Source organism: Schistocerca serialis, chromosome 6, assembly GCF_023864345.2.
Source record: "Schistocerca serialis cubense isolate TAMUIC-IGC-003099 chromosome 6, iqSchSeri2.2, whole genome shotgun sequence".
NCBI lineage: Eukaryota > Metazoa > Arthropoda > Insecta > Orthoptera > Acrididae > Schistocerca > Schistocerca serialis.
Window position 1 is genome coordinate 145712403 of NC_064643.1, and position 23240 is coordinate 145735642.

Genomic DNA, 23240 nt, shown 5'->3' on the forward strand with positions numbered 1-23240 from the left:
GACAAGTTTTAGGAAGAACATAGTGTAGAGTTGTGGCAGGGAACGTTGTATTTGCTTGGTAGTGCTGTGCCTGATGATGAGAATGGTGCTTGGTGCTGTGTGCAGGTACCGGGACAAGCAACTGGTAGTGCTGAACGCCGACCACTACGAGGGCGGCACCACCGACCAGACGACGCTGCTCATCAAGAACGCGACGCGATTCGACCAGGGCGTCTACGAGTGCGGCCTGGAGAACGACGTGGGTGCCGAGAACTCCACCAACAGCGTCAACGTTTCCGTCTACTGTGAGTTCCACAGGGCGTGCAAGCGCAGGCTGGGGTACTTCACTGTAGTCGATATTTCCAGAAAGTCCACAAATAAAAACACACACACACATACACACACACGCCTGCTTATAGCTTTTCTTATTTCTTCGGGGATGATTTTGGGGACTTCATCATCATCTGCGTAAAGTTTTCCTAGTGGTTCATGTGTTCTATCATATAATTTACTACATAAATCCTTTATATGCTTTAAAATTTCTTCCTTTTCCGTTATGCGCCCATTATCACCATCAATTGCTATGATTTGGTCTGACAATTGGCATACTCAAGCTTACAGGGGAGGAAACAGAGAAACATCGGGCTAAAGTCTTTACTTTGTGTATACAGAATGGCAGCATCCCAACCTGCTTGAACTAAGCAAACATAACCTTACTACATAAGAAGGGAAGTATTCACGATCTGAAGAACTACCGCCCTATTAGCTTACTTTCTGCTATATGTGAAGTTGTTGTGTACATAGTTTCGCGTAGTCAGCGCATACACAACTTTCCCACTAGAGTGCGCCCCACTAAGCACAACAGCACAGGCGCAGCGCTCGTCCGTCTCCGCACTACGAGATGGCGCTGCCATAGAGACGGACCAAATTCTGCTTCCGCCGATCCGCGTATTAATATTTAACGCAGCCAATGAGATTGCTGCCAACGTAGAACCTTTTCTCCTCGTGGATCACACTCGCGCAGTGATACATGATCGCACAAGGTATTATAACGAGTCTACAGACCTCCGATTAGTCAGTCTGTACCAGTCTGCATTAGTCTGTACCAGTCTGTACGAGTTCTACATTTGTCTGTACCAGTCTATAGTCAAGTTTCAGTCTGCGCCTAATAAGATTACCATATTCCTGTACATAGCCATGAAGATAAATGTATAGACACTTTTGTCAAGTATCAGAGATATATGTGAGAATAAGATTAACGTACCAGTACCAAAGGAACTTCAGATTGTCAATTGTAAATAGCATCCAGAACCAAGTTAAGTGATTTTTATGCGTGTTATTATTTTAATAAATGTGTGTGAAAATTAATCAAGTTCTGTTTAAAGTTGGTCACCGTCAATCTGCTACTGTAAGCGTGCAAGTGGCATTTCTATCGTCTAACGGCAGAAGATAAAAACGCCACGATAAGCCCACGAGACATATAGATGACACTCGCCTACTTCGTTAGAGCGAAACTCAAATAATCTGATAGTGTGTGCACGGAAGGTCTTACAGTACGCACACCACAGAAGTGTTCACTAAAGTCCTGATAAAACCCATTAAAATGGTAGTGGAGACTGCACAGCTCGTAGAAAAAGCTGGATTCCGCAGTGGTTTCAGTACAATTGACCATATAAACACACTGCGTGAGGTAATTAGTCGAGCAAGTGAGTATGAAATGCCACTATGCAGAGCCTTTATTGATTTCGAAAAAGCCTTTGATTCTGTCAGCCAAACTGCAGTCATACAAGCACTGGCCGAGCAAGAAGTGGAAACAAAATATATGAACATATTGTGCAACATTTATGATATGTCTGTAGCATCTATCAACATAAGAAAAAACAAGTGCGAATTTCCCATTGGAAAAGGTGTAAAGCAGGGCTATCCTATATCCCTGAAGTTATTAATAGCAGTTCTCGAGATGTCTATGTCCAAAAATATTTGGAACAACAAAGGATAAGTGGTAAAAGGCTCACCAACGTGAGATTTGCTGACGATATACTGGTCCTAGCTAACAGTAAGATGGAAATGCAGTCCTCTGTAAAAGACTTAACAGATCGTTGTCAGGAAGTTGGATTTAAATAAATCACTCTAAAACTAAGGTTATGCATAAGAAATGGGCAGCTGCAGGACAAGTAACACTGAACGGCAACATCCTAAATGATGTTACAGAATACGTTTATCTGGGGCAATTAATTGACACAAAAGGGGATTTGAAACCTAAAATTTGCCCGCAGGTCGTGGTCGTGCGGTAGCGTTCTCGCTTCCCACGCCCGGGTTCCCGGGTTCGACTCCCGGCGGGGTCAGGGATTTTCTCTGCCTCGTGATGACTGGGTGTTATGTGATGTCCTTAGGTTAGTTAGGTTTAAGTAGTTCTAAGTTCTAGGGGACTGATGACCATAGATGTTAAGTCCCATAGTGCGCAGAGCCATTTGAAACTTTTTTTGAAACCTAAAATTTTTCGTCGAATTAAACTTGGTTGAAGGGCTTGAATGCAACACTTTTCAGATCTAACATGCCAGTCTACTTAAAGAAGACAGTTTTTGATCAGTGTGTCCTATCGGTTTTAACGTACGGGTGTGAAACTTGTTTAAATGAATTTTTCAAAAGGAAATTTAGAACTGCTCAGAGAGCTATGGAAAGGTCAGTGTTAGGTCTCACTAAGAAAGATCGACCGAAAAGTGATCACACAACACCCAGTCATCACGAGACAGAGAAAATCCCTGACCCCGCCGGGAATTGAACCCGGGCGCGGGAAGCGAGAACGCTACCGCACGACCACGAGCTACGGACTTTGTGTTGTTACGAGGCCTGGTAGAGTATATAACTGGTGTGAACAGTGCCATGTTTTCTGTCCACATCCTGTGCCTAGGTGCAAACCATAAACAGAGCAGTAGTTGTCAAAAGCTGGCACTGAACGTAAACCAGTAGTGAAACCAAGGCAGTCTAGAAACTAAGCTGGGTCGTAGTCGCAACGGTATGTTGATACAAGAACTTCATACGGCACGGCACAATAGAAGACAGGCTGGCCGGCTGCCTCTCAAGGGGAACGTGCTAACATCCCGTCACCAATTTGATTCATACTGACAGGATTTGTAGGGCATGACTAGGACTTCAACATACAGGGTTACAATTATTGGACCCTATTAGAATAAAAAACGAAAATTAGTTACAAACTACGGCGTGCACACTTTATTCAACATATAAACGTCACTACAGATACTCCGGTTTAGGTTATGGCATGTTCGATATGCCTACCAGCGGCGATGATGTGGCGCAGACGAATAACGAAATTCTGCATGACCTGCTGAAGTGTCGGGACATCGATGCTGTCTATGGCCTCCTGAATCGCTGTTTTCAGCTCAGCAACAGTTCCGGGGTTATTGCTATACGTCTTGTGTTTAACGCCACAAGCCGGTCGGGTGGCCGAGCGGTTCTAGGCGCTACAGTCTGGAACCGTGCGACCGCTACGGTCGCAGGTTCGAATCCTGCCTCGGGCATGGATGTGTGTGATGTCCTTAGGTTGGTTAGGTTTAAGTAGTTCTATGTTCTAAGGGACTGATGACCTCAGAAGTTAAGTCCCATAGTGCTCAGAGCCATTTGAACTATTTAACTCCGCAAAAACGAGTAGCATGCGTTCACATCCTGAGAATATGAAGCCAATAGAGGCCACCTCTCTGGGTATTCCAGAGCCAGAATGCGGTCCCCAAAGTGCTCCTCCAGTACATCAAACTCCCTCCTGCTTCGGTGGGGTCGAGCTACTTCTTGAGTGAACCACATCTTATCGAAATCAGGGTCATTTTGGATAATGGGAATGAAATCATCTTCCAAAATCTTCACGCACCGTTCGGTAGCCACCGTGACATCAAGGAATGTCGCACCGATTATTTCAAATAGTTCAAATGGCTCTAAGCACTATAGGACTTAGCATCTGAGGTCATGAGTCCGCTAGACTTAGAACTACTTAAACCTAACATCCAGCTAACCTAAGGACATCACACACATCCATGCCAGAGGCAGGAATCGAACCTGCGACCGAAGTGCCTAGATCCGCTCGACCACAGCGGCCGGCCATCAGCAATCCAATGTCGGTGTTGACGGGCCCATTCTAGGCGTAAAGCTTTGTATCGTGCAGTCATCAAGGGTACACGGGTGGGCATTCGGCTCCAAAAGCCCATATCGATGATGTTTTATTAATGTTTTACCGGATTCCTGATATTCACGGTACACTCGTGAAATAGTCGTATGATAAAATCCCCACTTCATCGCTACCGCGCAGATGCTGTGTCCCATCTCTCGTGCGCACCACGTTCAAACTTAGTTAAATCTTGATAACCTACCATTGTAGCAGCAGTAACCGATCTAACGACTGCGCCAGACACTGCTTGCTTGTCTTCCCCCCTGCGGGTCCGGCGGTTAGAATAGGCCCGAGGTATTCCTGCCTGTCGTAAGACGCGACTAAAGGAGTCCCTCCCCCTCAAGGGGGTAGTTAGCGCCTGCGTCCGAAGACGGACGGTTCCACGACCTATATTTGCGGTCATTTTGGTTTTTCACTTCTTGTCGTTTCTTCCTTCCTTTGGTTGGTTCCTTTCTTTGTTCTTCTCCATCTCACTGTCTTACTTACTCTTTCCCTTGCCTTCTTCTCCTTGCCTTCTTCTCCTTGCCTTCTTCTCCTTGCCTTCTTCTCCTTGCCTTCTTCTCCTTGCCTTCTTCTCCTTGCCTTCTCTGGTCTCCGCCTCGGCGTTTGAGACAGTCTGTCCTCTCTCTCCCTTCTTTTTCCTCTTCTTCCTTCCTCCCTGTGCGCGCCTGAAGGCCGACCCACGCGTTCGCACGCGTAGCCAGTGACGGGGTAACGCGTAATTCCCCGTCCTTGGTAGACAAGTAAGGCACGCACGTACCCCCTGGTAAAGGCCAGGCCCAGGGAGGGGTGATTGCCTGAGCTGATACCTTCTGACCATGCCGATTGGTCCCTCCGTCTGTTTCTCGGGAGGTGTGACCTGAGGTGTAAACATTCACCTAAGGCGGGAGTGCCCTCTGAGAGGGTCCCCACAAGGAAGGAGCGCGCCATTGGAGACAATGGCAATCATGGGGGATTCCTCCACAATGGATTTCTCTTCTTCTTCTCTCTCGACTTCTGCCCACAGACGGAAACTTGACCAGCCACCAGTGACAAAAGTACTACCGCCTGCCCCACAGTTCCTCGTAGTTTCTCGATTTGAGGACGGAAAGGATTTTTCCTCTGTCAACCCTTTCGTTATCCAGAAGGGCGTAGATGCCATAGCCGGATCTGTCAAGTCTTGTACCAGGTTGCGTAATGGTACCTTGTTACTAGAAACTGAGAGCGCCTTTCAGGTACAAAAACTGCTTCGGGCCACACTCCTGTACACGTTCCCTGTCCGGGTGGAGGCTCACCGCACTTTGAATTCGTCTCGTGGTGTGGTATATACTAGATCACTCGACGGATTGACTGACGAGGAGATTCAGTCTTTCCTCGCTGAGCAGGGCGTGACGGCTGTCCATAGGGTCATGAAAAAGGTCAACAATGACCTTGTACCGACCCGGACCTTTGATAGTGTTCAGCTGCCGTCGCGCATCAAAGCGGGCTACGAGGTTATTTCTGTTCGCCCCTATGTCCCGACACCTACGCGCTGCTACCAGTGTCAGCGTTTTAATCACAGTCGCCAGTCTTGTTCCAATGCGGCTAAATGCGTCACTTGTGGCAGGGATGCCCATGAGGGTGACTGTCCACCTCCGTCTCCTCGTTGTGTGAACTGTCAGGGTGACCATGCAGCGTCCTCCCGTGACTGTCCCATCTACAAGGAAGAACGCTGTATCCAAGAAATTCGGGTCAAAGAGAAAGTGTCCACCTCGGCTGCTCGCAAGCTATTTGCTAGTAGGAAGCCCACGCTGCTCCTAGCGGGGAAATACAGTACTGTCCTCGCCTCTCTTCGGACTACCAGGGAGGTGGCGACGCAGACATGCGATCTGACCTTCAGCACTACGGTCGTCCGTTCGGCCAGTGCTAAAATCGCCAGGTCGACGTCTCCTCTTCCTCCCGTCACCCATCAGACACAAGCACCTTCATCAGCTTCTGCCAAGACGAAGACCCAGAAGTCAGATGCACGGGCCTTCAAGAAGGAACCGTCCCGTGCAGACTCCCTACGTACCTCGAACTCCCAGCCATCGACCAGTACTTCCGCTAAATGACCTTCCAAGAAAGCTCATAGGAAGCACAGTTCTCCTTCTCCGCCACGGCGCATTTCTCCTCCTGCGCCACCCAGCGGTTGCCGCCCCAGGCCGTCATCCGTTTCACCTGGCCGCACCGCTGGTAGCCGAACATCTGGCCGTTCACCTGCAGAGGAAGCTTCCCCTCCCGGCCATCTTAACAAGATGGCCGATGAACCTATAGAACCAATGGACGATGACTGTCCGCCTACTGATAGCGGCGGCAGTGCTCGCTCGAAGCCAGGCCCTCAGCGGCCTTCGAGGTGACCCCTTCTTTCATCTTCCTTTTCCTCTCACGATGGCACTTATTCACTGTAATATTCGCAGCATTCGCTCCAACCGAGAGGACTTAAAAGTTGCTGCTCCGCTTGCACCGTCCGCTCCAGGAAACGAAGCTACGCCCATGCGATCAAATTGCCTTGGCACACTACACCTCTGTGCGTTTTGACCTACCCTCTGTGGTAGGTATTCCGGCTCATGGAGGGGTTATGTTGCTGGTCCGGGATGATATTTACTACGATCCCATCATATTGCACACCGGCCTGCAGGCAGTTGCCGTCCGAATTACTCTCCCCACTTTTACATTTTCCATTTGTACCGTTTACACTCCATCATCGTCTGCCGTTACCAGGGCAGACATGATGCAAATTATTGCTCAGCTACCTGCACCATTTTTGTTAACTGGAGACTTCAATGCCCACCATCCCCTTTGGGGCTCTCCAGCATCCTGCCCGAGGGGCTCCCTGTTAGCAGACCTTTTCAACCAGCTCAATCTTGTCTACCTCAATACTGGCGCCCCTACTTTTCTTTCGGACACATCTCACACCTATTCCCATTTAGACCTCTCTATATGTACTATCCAACTTGCACGCCGGTTTGAGTGGTATGCACTTTCTGATACATATTCGAGCGACCACTTCCCGTGTGTTATCCATCTCCTGCATCATACCCCCTCTCCGTGCTCAACTAGTTGGAACATCTCCAAAGCAGACTGGGGGCTCTTCTCTTCCAGGGCGACCTTTCAGGATCAAACCTTCACAAGCTGCGATAGTCAGGTCGCACACCTCACGGAAGTCATTCTCACTGCTGCTGAATATTCCATCCCTCACACTACTTCTTCTCCACGTCGCGTACCGGTCCCCTGGTGGACCACAGCATGTAGAGACGCTTTACGTGCTCGTCGACGAGCTTTACGCACCTTTAAACGCCACCCTACAGTGGCGAATTGTATCAATTATAAACGATTACGTGCACAGTGTCGTCGTATTACTAAAGAAAGCAAGAAAGCCAGCTGGGCTGCTTTCACAAGCACCTTCAACAGTTTTACTCCTTCTTCTGTTGTCTGGGGTAGCCTGCGCCGGCTATCTGGTACTAAGGTCCACTCACCAGTTTCTGGCTTGACGGTCGCGAATGACGTCCTTGTGGCCCCTGAGGATGTCTCCAATGCCTCCGGCCGCTTTTTCGCAGAGGTTTCGAGCTCCGCTCATTACCACCCTGCCTTCCTCCCCCGAAAACAGGCAGAGGAAGCTAGGCCACCTAACTTCCGCTCCTCGAATCGTGAAAGTTATAATGCCCCATTCACCATGCGGGAACTCGAAAATGCACTTGCCCGGTGACGGTCCTCCGCTCCAGGGCCTGATTCTATTCCGATGCTGAAGAACCTTTCTCCTGCGGGTAAAGGTTTCCTTCTTCGTACTTATAATCGCATCTGGATTGAGGGACATGTTCCCGCATGCTGGCGCGAGTCTATTGTTGTACCGATTCCTAAGCAGGGGAAGGACAAGCACTTGCCTTCCAGTTATCGACCCATCTCGCTTACCAGCTGTGTCTGTAAGATGATGGAGCGAATGGTTAACTCTCGTTTGGTTTGGCTGCTCGAATCTCGACGCCTACTTACCGATGTACAATGTGGATTGCGTAGGCGCCGCTCTGCTGTTGACCATCTGGTTACCTTGTCGACCTTCATTATGAATAACTTCTTGCGGAAGCGCCCCACTGCGGCTGTGTTCTTTGATTTGGAGAAGGCTTACGACACCTGTTGGAGGGCGGGCATTCTCCGCACCATGCATACATGGGGCCTTCGCGGTCGCCTCCGTCTTTTTATTGGTTCCTTTTTAATGGATCGACAGTTCAGGGTACGTGTGGGTTCTGTCCTGTCAGACACCTTTCGCCAGGAGAATGGGGTGCCACAGGGCTCAGTTTAGAGCGTCGCTCTCTTCGCCAGAGCGATCAATCCAATAATGGATTGCCTCCCAGCTGACGTATCAGGCTCCCTTTTCGTGGACGATTTTACCATCTATTGCAGCGCGCAGCGTACATGTTTCCTGGAGCGCAGTCTTCAGCGTTCTCTTGACCGTCTTTACTCCTGGAGTGTCGCCAATGGCTTCCGTTTTTCTGCCGAGAAGGCGGTCTGTATTAACTTCTGGCGCTACAAAGAGTTTCTCCCACCGTCCTTACGACTCGGTCCCGTTGCTCTCCCATTCGTGGAGACGACAAAATTTTTAGGTCTTACATTTGACAGGAAACTTAGCTGGTCTCCACATGTGTCATATTTGGCTGCCCGTTGTACCCATTATCTAAATGTCCTCCGTGTTCTCAGTGGTATGTCGTGGGGAGCGGATCGAACCGTCCTACTTCGCCTATATCGGTCGATCGTCCGCTCCAAGCTGGATTATGGGAGCTTCGTGTACTCCTCTGCACGGCCGTCCATCTTACTCCGCCTCAACTCCATACAACATCGGGGTTTACGTCTTGCGATCGGAGCGTTTTATACTAGTCCCGTCGAGAGTCTTCATGCTGAAGCCGGTGAATTGCCACTCACCTACCGGCGCGATATACTGCTTTGTCGGTATGCCTGTCGGCTACTGTCAATGCCCGACCACCCGTCTTATCGTTCCTTTTTTGACGACTCTCTCGACCGTCAATACGGGTTGTATGTCTCTGCCCTGCTACCCCCTGGAGTTCGCTTTCGTCGCCTCCTTCAACGCCTTGATTTTTCACTCCCTGCAACCTTTAGAGTGGGCGAGAGCCACACGCCACCTTGGCTCCAGGCTCAGGTTCGCGTTCACCTTGACCTCAGCTCGCTCCCAAAGGAGGTTACCCCCGGTTCGGTATACCACTCCCGTTTTGTCGAACTTCGTTCGAAGTTCCTTAATATGACCTTCATTTATACAGATGGCTCTAAGACCAATGACGGGGTCGGGTGTTCTTTTATTGTCGGGGCACAAAGTTTCAAATACCGGCTCCATGGCCATTGTTCAGTCTTCACAGCTGACCTCTTTGCCCTCTACCAGGCTGTTCTTTACATCTCCCGCCACCGACGTTCTGCTTATGTCATCTGCTCCGATTCCCTGAGTGCCATCCAGAGCCTCAGTGATCCGTATCCGGTTCACCCTTTCGTGCACTGGATCCAACGCTCTCTTCAGCAGCTGGTGGACGTCGGTTCTCCAGTTAGCTTTATGTGGGTTCCTGGCCATGTCGGTATCCCTGGGAACGAAGCTGCAGATGCCGCTGCCAAGGCTGCGGTCCTCCAGCCTCGGACAGCTTCTTGTTGTGTCCCTTCATCAGATTGTAGCAGGGTCATTTGTCGGCGCATTTTATCGCTGTGGCATGCCGATTGGGCTGCACTTACGGACAACAAGCTTCGGGCCTTGAAACCTCTTCCCGCGGCTTGGACGTCCTCCTCCCGCCCATCTAGGCGGGAGGAGGTCGTTTTGGCCCGGTTACGAATTGGACACTGCCGGTTCATCCATCGCCATCTGCTGACGGCTACGCCGGCGCCGTTCTGCCCATGTGGGCAATTGCTGACGGTCCGCCACATTTTAACGTCCTGTCCGGATTTTCATACACTGCGTCTTGATCTTGGCCTGCCATGTACTCTAGATGCCATTATAGCGGATGGCCAAGGAGCAGCTGCTCGCGTTCTTCGTTTTATCAACTTGACAAACCTGTCTAAGGACATTTGATTATGCTGTTTTTTTAATCCTATGCCTGTCAATCTGTCTTTTATCGTGTTTTCCCTTTTAGTTGCTGTTTTAAACTTGTGCCTCGCGGTGCATTCCTAACGTAGTCTGGGCGCTATTGACCATTGAAGTTGTGCGCCCTAAAACCACAAAAAAAAACTGCTTGTCTTATATAGGCTTTGCTGACAGCAGCGCCGTATTCTGCCTGTTTACATGTATCTCTGTACTTGAATGTGCATGCCTACACCAGTTTCTTTGGCGCTTCAGTGTAGATCCCTAGCTTATGCGCGTGGTCGCTCACTGCCCACAGTCAAGCCCGTAGTGCGGCTGTCGATGGAGCCGGAGACGCCGGTGAGCGAGGTGTCGCGACTGAACATCACTCTGCTGTGCGAGGTGCTGGCGGGCAACCCGGCCACGCTGACCGCCGTGCGCTGGTACCTGGACGGCGAGCTGCTCAAACAGCTGCCCGACTGCAACGCCACAGACGACGCGGCGGCCACCTTCTGCGACGTAGACCCCAGCCGGCTCATGCTGGAGGACGTGGGCCGCGGCTTCCACGCCAACTACTCGTGCGAGGGCATGAACGACGCCGGCTGGGGGCCCACCTCGCCGGACCGCGAGCTCGTCGTCTTCTGTGAGTCTCATTCCTTCACCTTTACTTGTAGACTTCCGTTAAAACACGTTTCACACAAACGGCTTTCTGGCCAAAGTCCACTACAGGATATGGGTGTGCGTCACATGCTTGCGTGTAAATTTGTCGCCAACCACATCGCGAGAGGATCAGTGAAGTCAGTGACTGTGCACAGTATGGTGTTCTAAAGTTTCGAGTGTTCTCGAAACTGCCCATGCGCAGAAATATGGGACTATGGCTTCGCCTGCTGACATAGGAAGTTAACCTATTCTAGCCAAAATCACTCCTGTTATAGTAAAGGAAATCTCTACTTTCTTGTTTGCTTTCTTTTCGTAAAAACAATGCGAAGGTTGCCTCGGTGTTTTTCCTGCTAGTGTTCTTCCACAACAGGGACAGAATATTTGAACGCAGAAACTAAAATGTAGACTTTCGCGGCCGGAAATGTCATGTCCATTATAATTATCCGGGCTGTTATGTCGTGGTCGGTTGATTAATTCTGTGTCAATTCCCAACGTTTCGTCCCCGTCTACGGGGGACATCTTCAACAGGGTCTGTAGCTCGATGAAAGGTCCAACACAACCACTGGCTGGCTACTGACTGCGGCTAAATTCCGTGTCCGCGCGCTCCCGCGCCGAGGCGTGACGTCACGTGTTTTGAAAACGTCAGTGCAATTGGCCGCTGTCCGCTGCCGTCGATCGCCGTTGCCATCCAGTGGTGGACGCGTGGTACACATCTTCTTCAACACCGGCAACCATATACCGTTTAATTTCATGCCCTCCTCCTTTCGATTTAAATTATTAGGGTGTTTGGCGATTTCGATTGCCTCCCTGTAGAGCCTTTCGTAATATCCGCTTGTAGCCGCTAGTACTTGCGTCTCCTCGAAACGAATATGAAGGTTACCTGGCTGGAAAGCATGCTCCGCAACAGCTGATCGTTCCGTTTCTCTTCTTCTACAATTGCCCTTGTGCTCTTCCAAACGTTTTGAAACAGTTCTTTTAGTGGTACCCATATAAACATCTCCATAGCTGCATGGGATCCTATACACTCCAGCCTTTTCCAATGGTTTGCGAGCGTCCTTGGCAGGCTTAAGGTATTCCTGTATCTTCCTCGTGGGCTTGAAAATTACAGTAATATTCCGCTTCGTCAAGATCCTCCCTATTCTTTCCGTTACATTTTTAACAAACGGCAGGAAAACCTTAGATTTTGCAGTAGCCTGTACGTCACTATGATTTCTGCGTAGCTGTCTCAACGCACGTTTTATTTCGGCGGACGAATATCCTTTCTTCATTAGTGCATTGTGCAGATGTTCCAACTCAGGTTCACAAATATTTCTAGCTCTGTCCGCTAACGTCTTGATAACACCCCGCTTAATTCTGTAGCTATTCCTGCCATTACCAAAACGTATTCTACGGTTAACTTATCTAAGCCTGCCAGAATCACCTGTTCAGTTATCCAGCGTTTATCATCTAGTTAGGCATTATAACGTGTTCTTACAATGCGTTTACCGCGCTATTCCGAGAATAGAAATTAAGCGGCTGCTAACTGGGGACTGTACAACTGGCCATTAGTAGCGTAGGGTTCTGTCAGACATTTTATGTCAAAATTTCATTTTCTAGGATACATCGAAAAGATGATATGTGATCTTTCTTACCTGTTATTTCTGTTAATCGTTTATTTCCACTCTGATAGTCTGACTCTATGGATTTCGCTAATAATTATAACAACGCTGATCATTCGCACACCCAATCAACAACATACACAAACAGCGATTGGTATTCACCCGATCGGGTTCATTCGGTTTAGCTCGTCTAGCTCCATCCCCTTTTATTCTGCGGAAAGATTTTTATTTCTAGATGCGACGGGGATTCCCCTAACAGACGACATGTACACCGTACATGCATTAAAAATCAGGTTATGATTCTTTCAGAAATCAACTTCTAATGGGTTCAAAATGTTCAAAAAGTAACTGAGATGCGTTTCAAAACCATATGAATAAACAATGGACCAACATGCGCTGGGCACAAGGCACTTTGTGAAACAATATTTTCTTCTTCAAGAAAATGAATTTGGCGTCCCCTGAAATTGTTGCTTGGGGCAGATACCCCAGTATGCCGCCTCATAGATCTGGGTCTGTTACCTAGCAAGCTGTTTGCCAATACATTTTCATCGCTAATTGTTGAAAATAGTTGTGTCAGTTACAACAAAAAGATGCAATCATAGCATGTTTAATTGTGGTCTCGTGTTCGTCATTTATTGCACCAAGAAGGGAACAGTACAGTCACTACCAGCATGTTTCGATTCTTGTGGTGCCTCTGGCCAATGGCGCCAGCCAACCTGCCTGTCCCATGCTGTAGAGCTCCTATAAAGGAGCCTTACCATGCTGAGCTTCGTCACAGTATACGCCCAGCTTACATATGAAGCTGCAAGCTTCGGAAGCATGAATGATCAATCGGTTTGTGCAAGCATGCTTGATCTTCTGGACATTGTGATACATTTGTATTGTTCAAGCTGCTTGAGGCTTGATCGATTTTCAGTCATGCAAAAGTGTGCAAGGATACCGAAGTTCATGTGCTTGAGTGCGTGTACCAACAATATAATTATAAGCTTGTATTTAATTGGTACATAAGATTGTAGCGGTTTTGTTTTCCATGTTGGCATTCCAGTTCAACAGATTTATTTATCGATTGTCTATTTTTATTTGTTAATTCAAGTTGTTATCTGAGTTTACGTATAGTAATTTTGTGATTTGGAGAATGTGAGTGGAGCTGTGGTCGTAGAAAATGGAGTGCCAAGTGGAGAAATCGTAACATTTGCGACATATCCTTGTGTTTGAGTTCAGTAAAGGGATGACAGCAGGCACGAACATTTGTCCTATGTATGGGGTTAATAACATAGGACAGAGCATGTCAAGCAAATGGTTTTCTCGTTTTAACATTTGTGACTCTCCATGATCAGAAAGTCCTTTGCGGTTTGATGAAAATCATTTAAATGAATTAATCCACATCGATCCATGTTAGTGTAGGGTACTCGACAACTGGCAAATGTGATGGAACTGTGATCATTCCAACATTGTGCGACATTTGCATCCAATGAGGAAAGTTCAAAAACTGGGTGTAACGGTTCCGCATGTCCTAAGCTAAAATCACAAAATCAGCGGATGGTCCTATGTGCATCTATGCGTGCTCATCATCAGTTGGTTTGTGAACATCATCAACCATTCCTATCCTGTATCATTACTGGTGACGAGAAATGGTGTCTTTATGGTAGCATAAGGAAAAGAAAGGAATGATTGAACCCAAATAAAGCAGCAACTGCCTGTACAAAGACGTGAATGCATCCGCAAATGATAATGTTGTGCATCTGGTGGGAAAGGACGGTGGTTTGGTGTACCATAAACTTTTCCCCTATGTGTAACCATCACTCCTGACATTTGTTGTCAACAATTGAAACTTCTTGCAGGTGCAATCCAAGAACAATAACCAAGAAGACTGCGTGAAGTGATGCTACTCCATTATAATGCCCATCCGCATTCTGCTGAGACTAAAAAAAAAAAAAAAGAGAGAGGAAAAAAAACATACAGGAGTTGGGTTGGGAAGTCATTCCACCTTATTCACCTGATCTTGCACCCTCGGATTTGTATCTTTTATTTTCCCTGTCGAACAGACTTCAAGGAACTTCCTTTCCTTTGCGCCTCAAAACCATGTGATTTCTACAGTTGCGGCATCCAGAAGTTACCCATCATTGACAGACTGTTGTAAATAATGAAGGAGAATATATGATTGATGACTAAAGTCTCTCTTATGCTACGAGCTTATGCACCCAATACCTATCCAGTTGTATTATATTTTCAAAAATTGATTAGTATCATTGATATAATACCTTATGCTGGTAAGTTTTACCTGCAAAGTTACAGACTTATCACATACTTCCTTTGGCAGTATAAAGAGCTCACTTTTTCTTCAAGCAGCTGCTCTTTCACCTGTCTATGCTTCAAATTATCTGTATGAAAACTGCACATGAAATCTTGTTTTCTTATTTCGTGTAAAAGAGTGCAAAAAGTTTCCAAAGATGCCTTAGTTTGTTTGTTTCAAGAAAATATCGCCAGAGATATTATGTCCCAAAGTTGCTGAAAACTCAGGGGTATATGGTAGATAGCAGCACTCGAGCTTCAAACAAATGGCTGTGTGAGTACTTCAAATGAAATTTCATCAAAATCCTTGAGGTCTTGCTGGAATCGATAGACCATTTGGTGTGTAATGACCCATAATCAAAAAGGTTGAGGATCCATGTACTGGCAACAGAGAGGTGCAGTTCTGTTTTGAATTGTGTTGGTACTGTAGTCAGCTACATGGAAACCTTTATACATAATAGTTGAAATAAAAACTAGAAAACACAAAAAATTAATGTTTGATAATTTTTAGTACCATATACTGGTATAACAGTTTTCTGTTCTAGATAGTAATGCAATATATAACAATTGTTAATCTTTACAATTATTTTGATTAAATGTTCAGTACCAGAAATAATAAATAATTTATAAGAATGAGCTGTAGTTAAATTATAAATTGCACAAAAACTTTAAGGAATAAAACATACAAGTGGACAGTTGGTAGAGCATAGATAGATAGGTATCTAAATAGATAGATAGATAGTTCACAGATTGAGTGGGAAAATAAGAATATATCAACAAAAAATCTTGTATGTGCTTTTATTTTTAGAGAAGTGAGCAACTGTTTTATATTTATACTCATCTGTCTTGTAGAACACAAGCATTTCAGATATGACCACAGAGTAACAATATTCAGAATGTCATTCTAAAATGAAAATGTATTCCACAGAGCTAACCACAAAATTATACTGAACACTTTTACATTAACTTATAGACTTAATGTATACATTTCACGTGACTGAATAAATCAACTTGTGAAACAGAGAAAATACAAGTTATTGCTTGTAAAAAGTGTAGTATTTAGGATTTTAGAAATGCTTGACTTTGAGAATTATGGTTATGTTATCAGTGACCATTCTGAACAAGTTGCCTACAGAAATCACATATTAATGATTTTTGAAGAAAAATATTAAGAATCTCATGTTGTCATAACAGATCCTCCTGGACCTGCAACATTGGTGTATGAGCCTAGTCGAGTTGTGAAGAAAGGCACAGTGACGTTAACGTGCAGTGTGGAGGATCCAGGAAGACCAGAAACAACAAAATTCCGCTGGATCAGAGGATCTCATAACATATCAGCAGTAACATCAGCTAACTGGACAATTGACCCTGTGTCATTAGAAACAGAATCAAATTTCACATGCCTTGCCTATAATGAAGGAGGAGAAGGAGAGCCAGCAACTGTTTTTATTGAAGTACTAGGTGAGTTCAAGTAATTGCAAGGATAAACCAATATCCCAAGTAACCATTTCACCTGTTTTATTTCTAAAGATGATAACTGTAGTTTGAGTGTAATAAATGCTTGATATAATGTTATTGTTAGTCTGTCTGGTTGTCTTTCGGTATTGTGTGAGATACAGATTTTCTATATGAATTGCCATTTGTGCAATGACAGATAATATATGTTTTCCCTCTTAAGACAATACATGTTAGAGCACTATATGTTTAAGAAATAGTGAACACTGAGTTGTGCATAACAGAACCACTCTTCAGCTTTATATGTCTGAAGAAAGGAACAAGATAGAAAAAGAGTACACAATCTTATATAGTATATTGTATTTTTGTCCTGTTATTAAGATGACATACATTCCTTTTTAAATTCTGCTTCCTCAGAAACTGCCCAAAGATTTCTCAGAAAGAACAGACATAAAGTTCCTCGTACCAGTTTCTTAAAGATGAACCTACTAGCATCATCACATCATGTATACGTATTGTAAAAAACATGAATCTGTCACACTTTTTATTTGCCATCAGTTTTCCGGCTTTACAAGAATGCAATGATGTCCACACCACTATGTAAAATGGGTTGACACCACATGTCACGTGCCAGGTGAAAGATTTGCTTTGAGAAACCTTTGGTAGTGGCCAATTCATCTCTAGGTAGTTTTAAGATGAGATCCCACAATCTAAATCCATGTGACTTCTAATTTTGGGAGACGATATTGAACACATGTTGTAACTTGTGACCATACCCTAATAAACATGCCAGAAACACTGTTATCATGTGTTTGATCATTCCCGCCCTTTTTCTGCACCCACACCACATTCCGACTGCTTGCACTGCCGCATTTTCACCCGGTGGCAGAAAGTGGAACTATTACTTTTTTCAGCATACTCCGGGAACGCACCAATTAATGAACATACCTACAATGTTATAGTGTCCTGCGATGTATACAGCCAACACTGCAGCACTCAGATCAATGTCAGTCTAATTGTAGCCACCCAGAAGTTCTAACTGGCTCAAAATGCCTGGTGCATGAATTAATATACCCATTTCCTTCAAGCCAAGTGCTTCAGAATTGTGTAACAGTGCATCACACATTGTGAATTTATTTACATACAAATATTCTTTGTAACATTCAAGGCAATTTTTTATGCATCTTCAATGTATACTTGCTAGTTTCATATCCATACTTTGTTCATGAACTGTGTATACTCACAGCAACCTACAAGCTCACCTGATCAATGTATTTCCCCTGGCTTTTGTTATTCAACCTCACATTGTATTTGCATTTATATCTATTGATATCTGCTTTACTTTTTGAACGTGAACCAGTTATGGTATATTACTTACACACAGCACTCATGAAACAACAAATGTTTACATACTCCATATAATTTATACAATATATGTACAGTAAGCAAAAACTTAATCATCGACATTTTCAATGACAATACAGAATAAATCTGTTTCAAAGCAAAATAATGAAAAGCATATGATTTGTGTATTTAAAATATTGTATTGTTTTACATGTTTAGGGAAGCTTTATGCTTAATTCCAAATCATTGATTCCCATGGGAATCACTCTGCACGGTTTCACCTTTACACAAATCTTCATAATACCCCTTGACATAGTCACTATATTTTCAATATTGTATGTTCTGATACAATTGTGACTCATTGTGATGATGTGCACATCCAGTGATCCCAAGAATTTATCATGTTGCATTTTTACACTTCATTGCCAATAATTTAGAACTTTGAAGACTGAAGGTTCCTTTCTACATTTTTAGATCTTCCTATAATACAAACTACATTTGCGTGCATATTATTATTTAATCATAGAAACATCTTTTTCACAGCGATTTGTAAAAAAAAAAATATTGACTCATCTTTTCTTTTATAGCACCACCAGCATTCATTAACACTTCACCACCATATTATGGAGCAGCAGTAAACACTCAAAACTTAAACATTTCCTGCCGTGTGGAGTGTTCGCCAATTTGTGAAGTGAATTGGTTGAAGAATAATGTTCTCATTGATACAAGCAATGGGTCAGCTTCACCATACACTGTAATTAATAAGCGTCTGCCTGCTGACACAGCTGCTAATGATTTCCAGTCCATACTGTCAACACTGCTGTGGAATATGGATGCATGGCCTGGGAAGCAGTTTGATATACTGCATGATAGTGCAAATTACACATGTCTTAGCACAAGCAACTCTGTGGGGCCTGGTGTTAACAGTACCACAGTGTTCAGGGTAGAATGTAAGTAATACTTTATACTTTAAAAAAATAACACATATTGAAACAGCACATAAGTATGTTTCTTACTGAAATTTATCTTTGAGACATAAAACAGATATTTTATGGTGCAAATAACTATACAAAATTTTAAAAGTATTTTCCCATTTCATTCCTACGTAAAAAGGGCATGTATCATTTCTAATACTTATAAATACCATAATAATGTGCTGCTGTAGTTGGAACTATCATAAGTTGCAAATTCTTATCCGGAAGTAATTGTAAAAGGTGAGGAAAGCATCAGGTCATTAGTGTGCCTCCAAAAAATCTTCTATACTAGTAATAAAATCATAAAACTGTTGTGGTTGTCTGTTTGAACATGCTAATTTCTAAAATTTTCATGGGATTTTCACAAGTAACTTGAGCATAACTTGAAGCAATGTATAGGCTCTATTTCATCAAAAATTTTATCTAAAATTATCTGCTCAGCTCAGTAGTTCAGATGTTTAATCATCATGGTGTATTACACTAAAGAACCAATAGATGGTGCTCCTAGTTTTTGTTTTTTTTGTTTTTGTTGTTTTTAACTGGGTGTTAGACCTATTTTCAGAAATTTACGCAATCTTATCTTTATGAGTACAAACTAACAGCAAATTTGTTTGACTAACATATACGGATTTACTGATGTTGCTTCATATATTATTAACTTAACAACATTGTTTTGCTTCTTGCAATAGATTTTATTTATATTTGACTTCTTTCATAGAAAAGGTTTTTTACCCCACTGACAGAAGAATTTTCGGAAGTTTATCTCAGTGACTTGAACACTGCAGTCTTGTTTTTACAAATACAAACTAGGCCAGGATATTTGGATTTACTGATTTTGCTTTTGTGTATTAAAAGCTTAACAACATTGCTTTGCTTCTTTAGATTTTTTTATTTGCTGAAAAAAAATGAGTTTATTAAGTTGGGTGCCTGCTCATAACATTTTGATTTCATTTTGTTTATGAATAAAAACACCTAGAAAATGGTCACGTCTCTCTGAAAACACCACAATGACTAAAGAACTGAGAATTATGTGGTCTCAAGAATCCAACAAAGATCATGAAGCAAGACTTGTTGCACTTCGACAACATCATACTGTAACTCACTCTTTGAAAACTCCTTGTGAAAGCGAGCTGCAGTTAAATTCTTATTGAGAGCATCATGCACTATTTTACTCCAAAGAACCTTTCATTTATAGAGGCTTAAAGTTACTTCTCTTCAGTGCAACATCATAGACATGGAAATTTTGACCAGATGTTGTGCAGACGGGAAAGTTTTTATACTGTGAATCCCAGTTATTCCTAAAAATTAAATATTTTGCTTTAAGTGTGTACAGTTCCATGAGTTTATGTTATGACATGACTATAAACTGCATGTTGTAGGCTGTTAGTTGCTTTCCTCATTACCAGCTCTACATGACTCTACTGTGGTCATGAAGTAAATAAGCTCTTCACTAATATCCCCAATCATACAATTTCAAACATTGTATGCAGAGAAGCTTTATAAGTCAAAACAAAAGCCTTAAGGACAGCTATGAATAAGTACCCAAGCAATGTCAGTGTTATCAGTTAGTGCAACAATATTTTAGTAGTTTTTAACCACTTTGTCGTAGATTGAGATAGAATTTCACAAATGTTCTGAAAGCTGCAACTACCAAGAGCAATTTATTCATAAACCGATCTGTGAAGAAAATGTATAACACTCATTGGTGAAAAACACAGCATATCCCTTTGAGGATGTTTAGATGGAGACTGAGTAAATGAAAAAGATGGTTTCAGAACATGGAAAGTTTACTTATCCAGTAAAGTTCACAAATAGGTGATTGTATCACATTTCACATAAGAAATGGTTCACTTAATTGAAACAAAGAACACATTTCAGAATTGTACCACAAATTAGGCAAATAGTTGATTAAGTGCAAGAGTGCGTATATAGAAGAAAAGTTCAAGATGACAGTGAGGCAGTTTTTACCTTACTACCTACTTTTTTGGTATACAATCGGTATTTGCAGAAATTCTGGTAACAATAATAATAATAATAATAATAATAATAATAATAATAAACAGAGTGTGTAACAGAGTCAGTGAAAAAAGATCCCTGACAACTGCCAGCTGTGAAGTGCAAACAACTGCAGGGAAGAAAAATAGTCATGTATAGAGCTGTAAAACAGTGAGGCATTTCTGTAGGGATGTATACAAAATTATGTCACATTATTGGCTGAGGTGGGTGTATGAACCAGCCATACCAAGCCCACTGCAAATATCAGGGATCTGCTTTCACCAACTCAACTGTAGCACACAATAAATATACGACAGACAGTGAAACATTGAGTGGAAGACATTAATCAAAATGCATTTGTCCACGAGAATAGCACTGTTAAAAACCATTGACAACTGCTGTAGGAAAATTGTATCGGAGAATTTTCCCAAAACTGCTTCAAATTGCCATATGTAAATGGTGGCATTGACATGAAAATTATTTCCAGGTGCTTGTTGATGATAAGATCCAATATTGGAGCAGCAAAATTCTGAATTGTATTTTCAAGGGTATCCCAACAAAGGAAAATCAGAGAATTCTGCCACCATTTGTTATTATTATTATTATTATATCCCTTGGTTTTGAACAACTAGAAATCACGTAATAATTTCAGTTCCTTTTTTTCCTTTCGGTATTCTTTCATTCTTTCACCATGTTTCCTTTTCCTTTCTTTAGGCCACTTCACACTTTTTTTTACTGCTTCGGCCATGGAATCTTTTCTTTCACAATTTAATACTTTCCTTCTGAAAATATCACTTTCTAAGATAAATTTACAAATTCTCTCCAGATGTCTGTAAAATAAGATAAATTGTAGGACCAAGTGAAATAGAAATAGAAAGTTCAAAGAAATGATAGAATGATTCAACAATGCTGTCGAGACCAGTTGCAGTCAATGAAGCTTGCATTGTAGTTCTGATTCAAATGAACCTACACTTCCAGTTCGAAAAACGTATTTGTGTCTCTTCACAGCTGTAGTATTCCAGCTCTGATAAATGTCTTGGGTGACACAGTGGAGGTAGCCAGAAACAGTGCTACGTATGGAATAATGTCATTGGATAAAATATGGCGAGAAAATGGTTTTCTCATGTTAAAGAGTATCATTTTGACATTAGTGACTCTATACATTCAGGAAGACCTTCCAGGTTTGATGAATATCATTTAAACCCTTAATCCACAATGATCCACATCAGAGTACCTGAGAACGACAAAGTGGTGAACTGTGATCATTCCACTATCGTGCAACATTTACATGCAGTGAGGAATATTCAAAAATCAGGTGCATGGGTACCATGTGCTCTAAGCCAAAATCACAAAAATCAGCAGATGGCCCTATGTGCATCTAGCCTTGCTCATCATCAGTTGGTTTGTAAACAACACTGACTATTTCTATCCTGTATCATTACTGGTAACAAGAAATGATGCCTTTATGCTAGCGTAAGGAAAAGAAAGGAATGGTTGAGCCCAAACAAAGCAACAACTCTCTGTACAAAGACCTGAATGCATTCACAAAATATAATGTTATGCGTCTAGTGGGATGTGGCAATGGTGTGGTGTACTATGAATTTTTTCCCCAGTGTGTAACCGTCACTACTGACAGTTCTTGTCATCAACTGAAATGTCTTACAGGTGCAGTCCAAGAACAACAACCAGGATGACTGTGTGAAGTGATGCTACTCTATTTTAATGCCGACTCACATTCTGCTAGACTGACAAAAAAATACTGTACTGGAGTTGGGTTGGGAAGTCATTCCACATTCACCTTATTCACCTGATCTTGCACCCTCAGATTTTCACCTTATATGCTCTCTGTCAAACAACCTGGGAACTTGCTTTCTGTGAATTTGTCCTCTGAACATGGCTTGATGAGTTCACCTCAAAAACTTGTGATTTCTACAGTCACAGAATTGCAATGTTATCCCAGCATTGGCAGACTGTTGTAAATTATGAAGGAGAATAGATTATTGATGAATAAAGCCTCTGTTGTTTTTATTGAACTTACAGAAAAGCACTACAAACTTATGCATCAGCCTAATACCTGTGCAGCCCTCCTATGTAGAAATCACATGGGCCACTTCTGAGTAGTAGTTGGTTTATTTATAAACTAGCAACACATTCTGGCTTCACATATGTAGCACTAAGTATTTATGGTTGGATGCCTTGTTTTTAATAGTATGAAAAGGATAGTTGCTACTTCCAATATAGCAGAGATGTGGATGTCGTGTGACTTAGGCCTCTCGTCAGGTAGACCATTCGCCAGGTTCAAGTCCTTTGATTTGACGCCACTTCGGCGACTTGCACGTCAATGGGCATGAAATGATGATGATTAGGACAACACACACCCAGTCCCTGAGTGGAGAAAATCTCCAACCAAGCCAGGAATTGAACCCGGGCCCTTAGGATTGCATTCTGTCGCGCTGACCATTCAGCTACCAGGGGCGGACATAGCATATTGTAACATCCCATCCTGGATTTTCCATTGCTTGACTTGTTATAATACTTTTAAATGAAATAATTCCACTTTAGGCTGTTAAAACATTATTTATTGCAATTGCAGTTTCAACACACGATCGTTTTCAAGCACTGTGGGAGTTGTAACCCGCTCAATAATATAAAGCTGTGACATGCTGTGTAGGAGCAGTTTAATGTGGTTGTGTGAATTTATCTGCTGTTCCATGTACCAGACACGT

At 43.3% G+C, this 23240-nt stretch overlaps 1 protein-coding gene across 1 annotated transcript in view; it reads left to right on the plus strand.

Annotated features, from left to right (window-relative positions):
• The window catches only part of LOC126484696 (hemicentin-1), a 1211236-nt gene that overhangs the window by 1005108 nt on the left and 182888 nt on the right, over nucleotides 1–23240 (plus strand). The window contains exons 11-14 of the mRNA XM_050108292.1: nucleotides 106–284; nucleotides 10516–10839; nucleotides 15941–16207; nucleotides 18133–18495. Of these exons, the coding sequence (XP_049964249.1) occupies nucleotides 106–284; nucleotides 10516–10839; nucleotides 15941–16207; nucleotides 18133–18495 (1133 nt within the window). The remainder of the gene's footprint in view (nucleotides 1–105; nucleotides 285–10515; nucleotides 10840–15940; nucleotides 16208–18132; nucleotides 18496–23240) is intronic.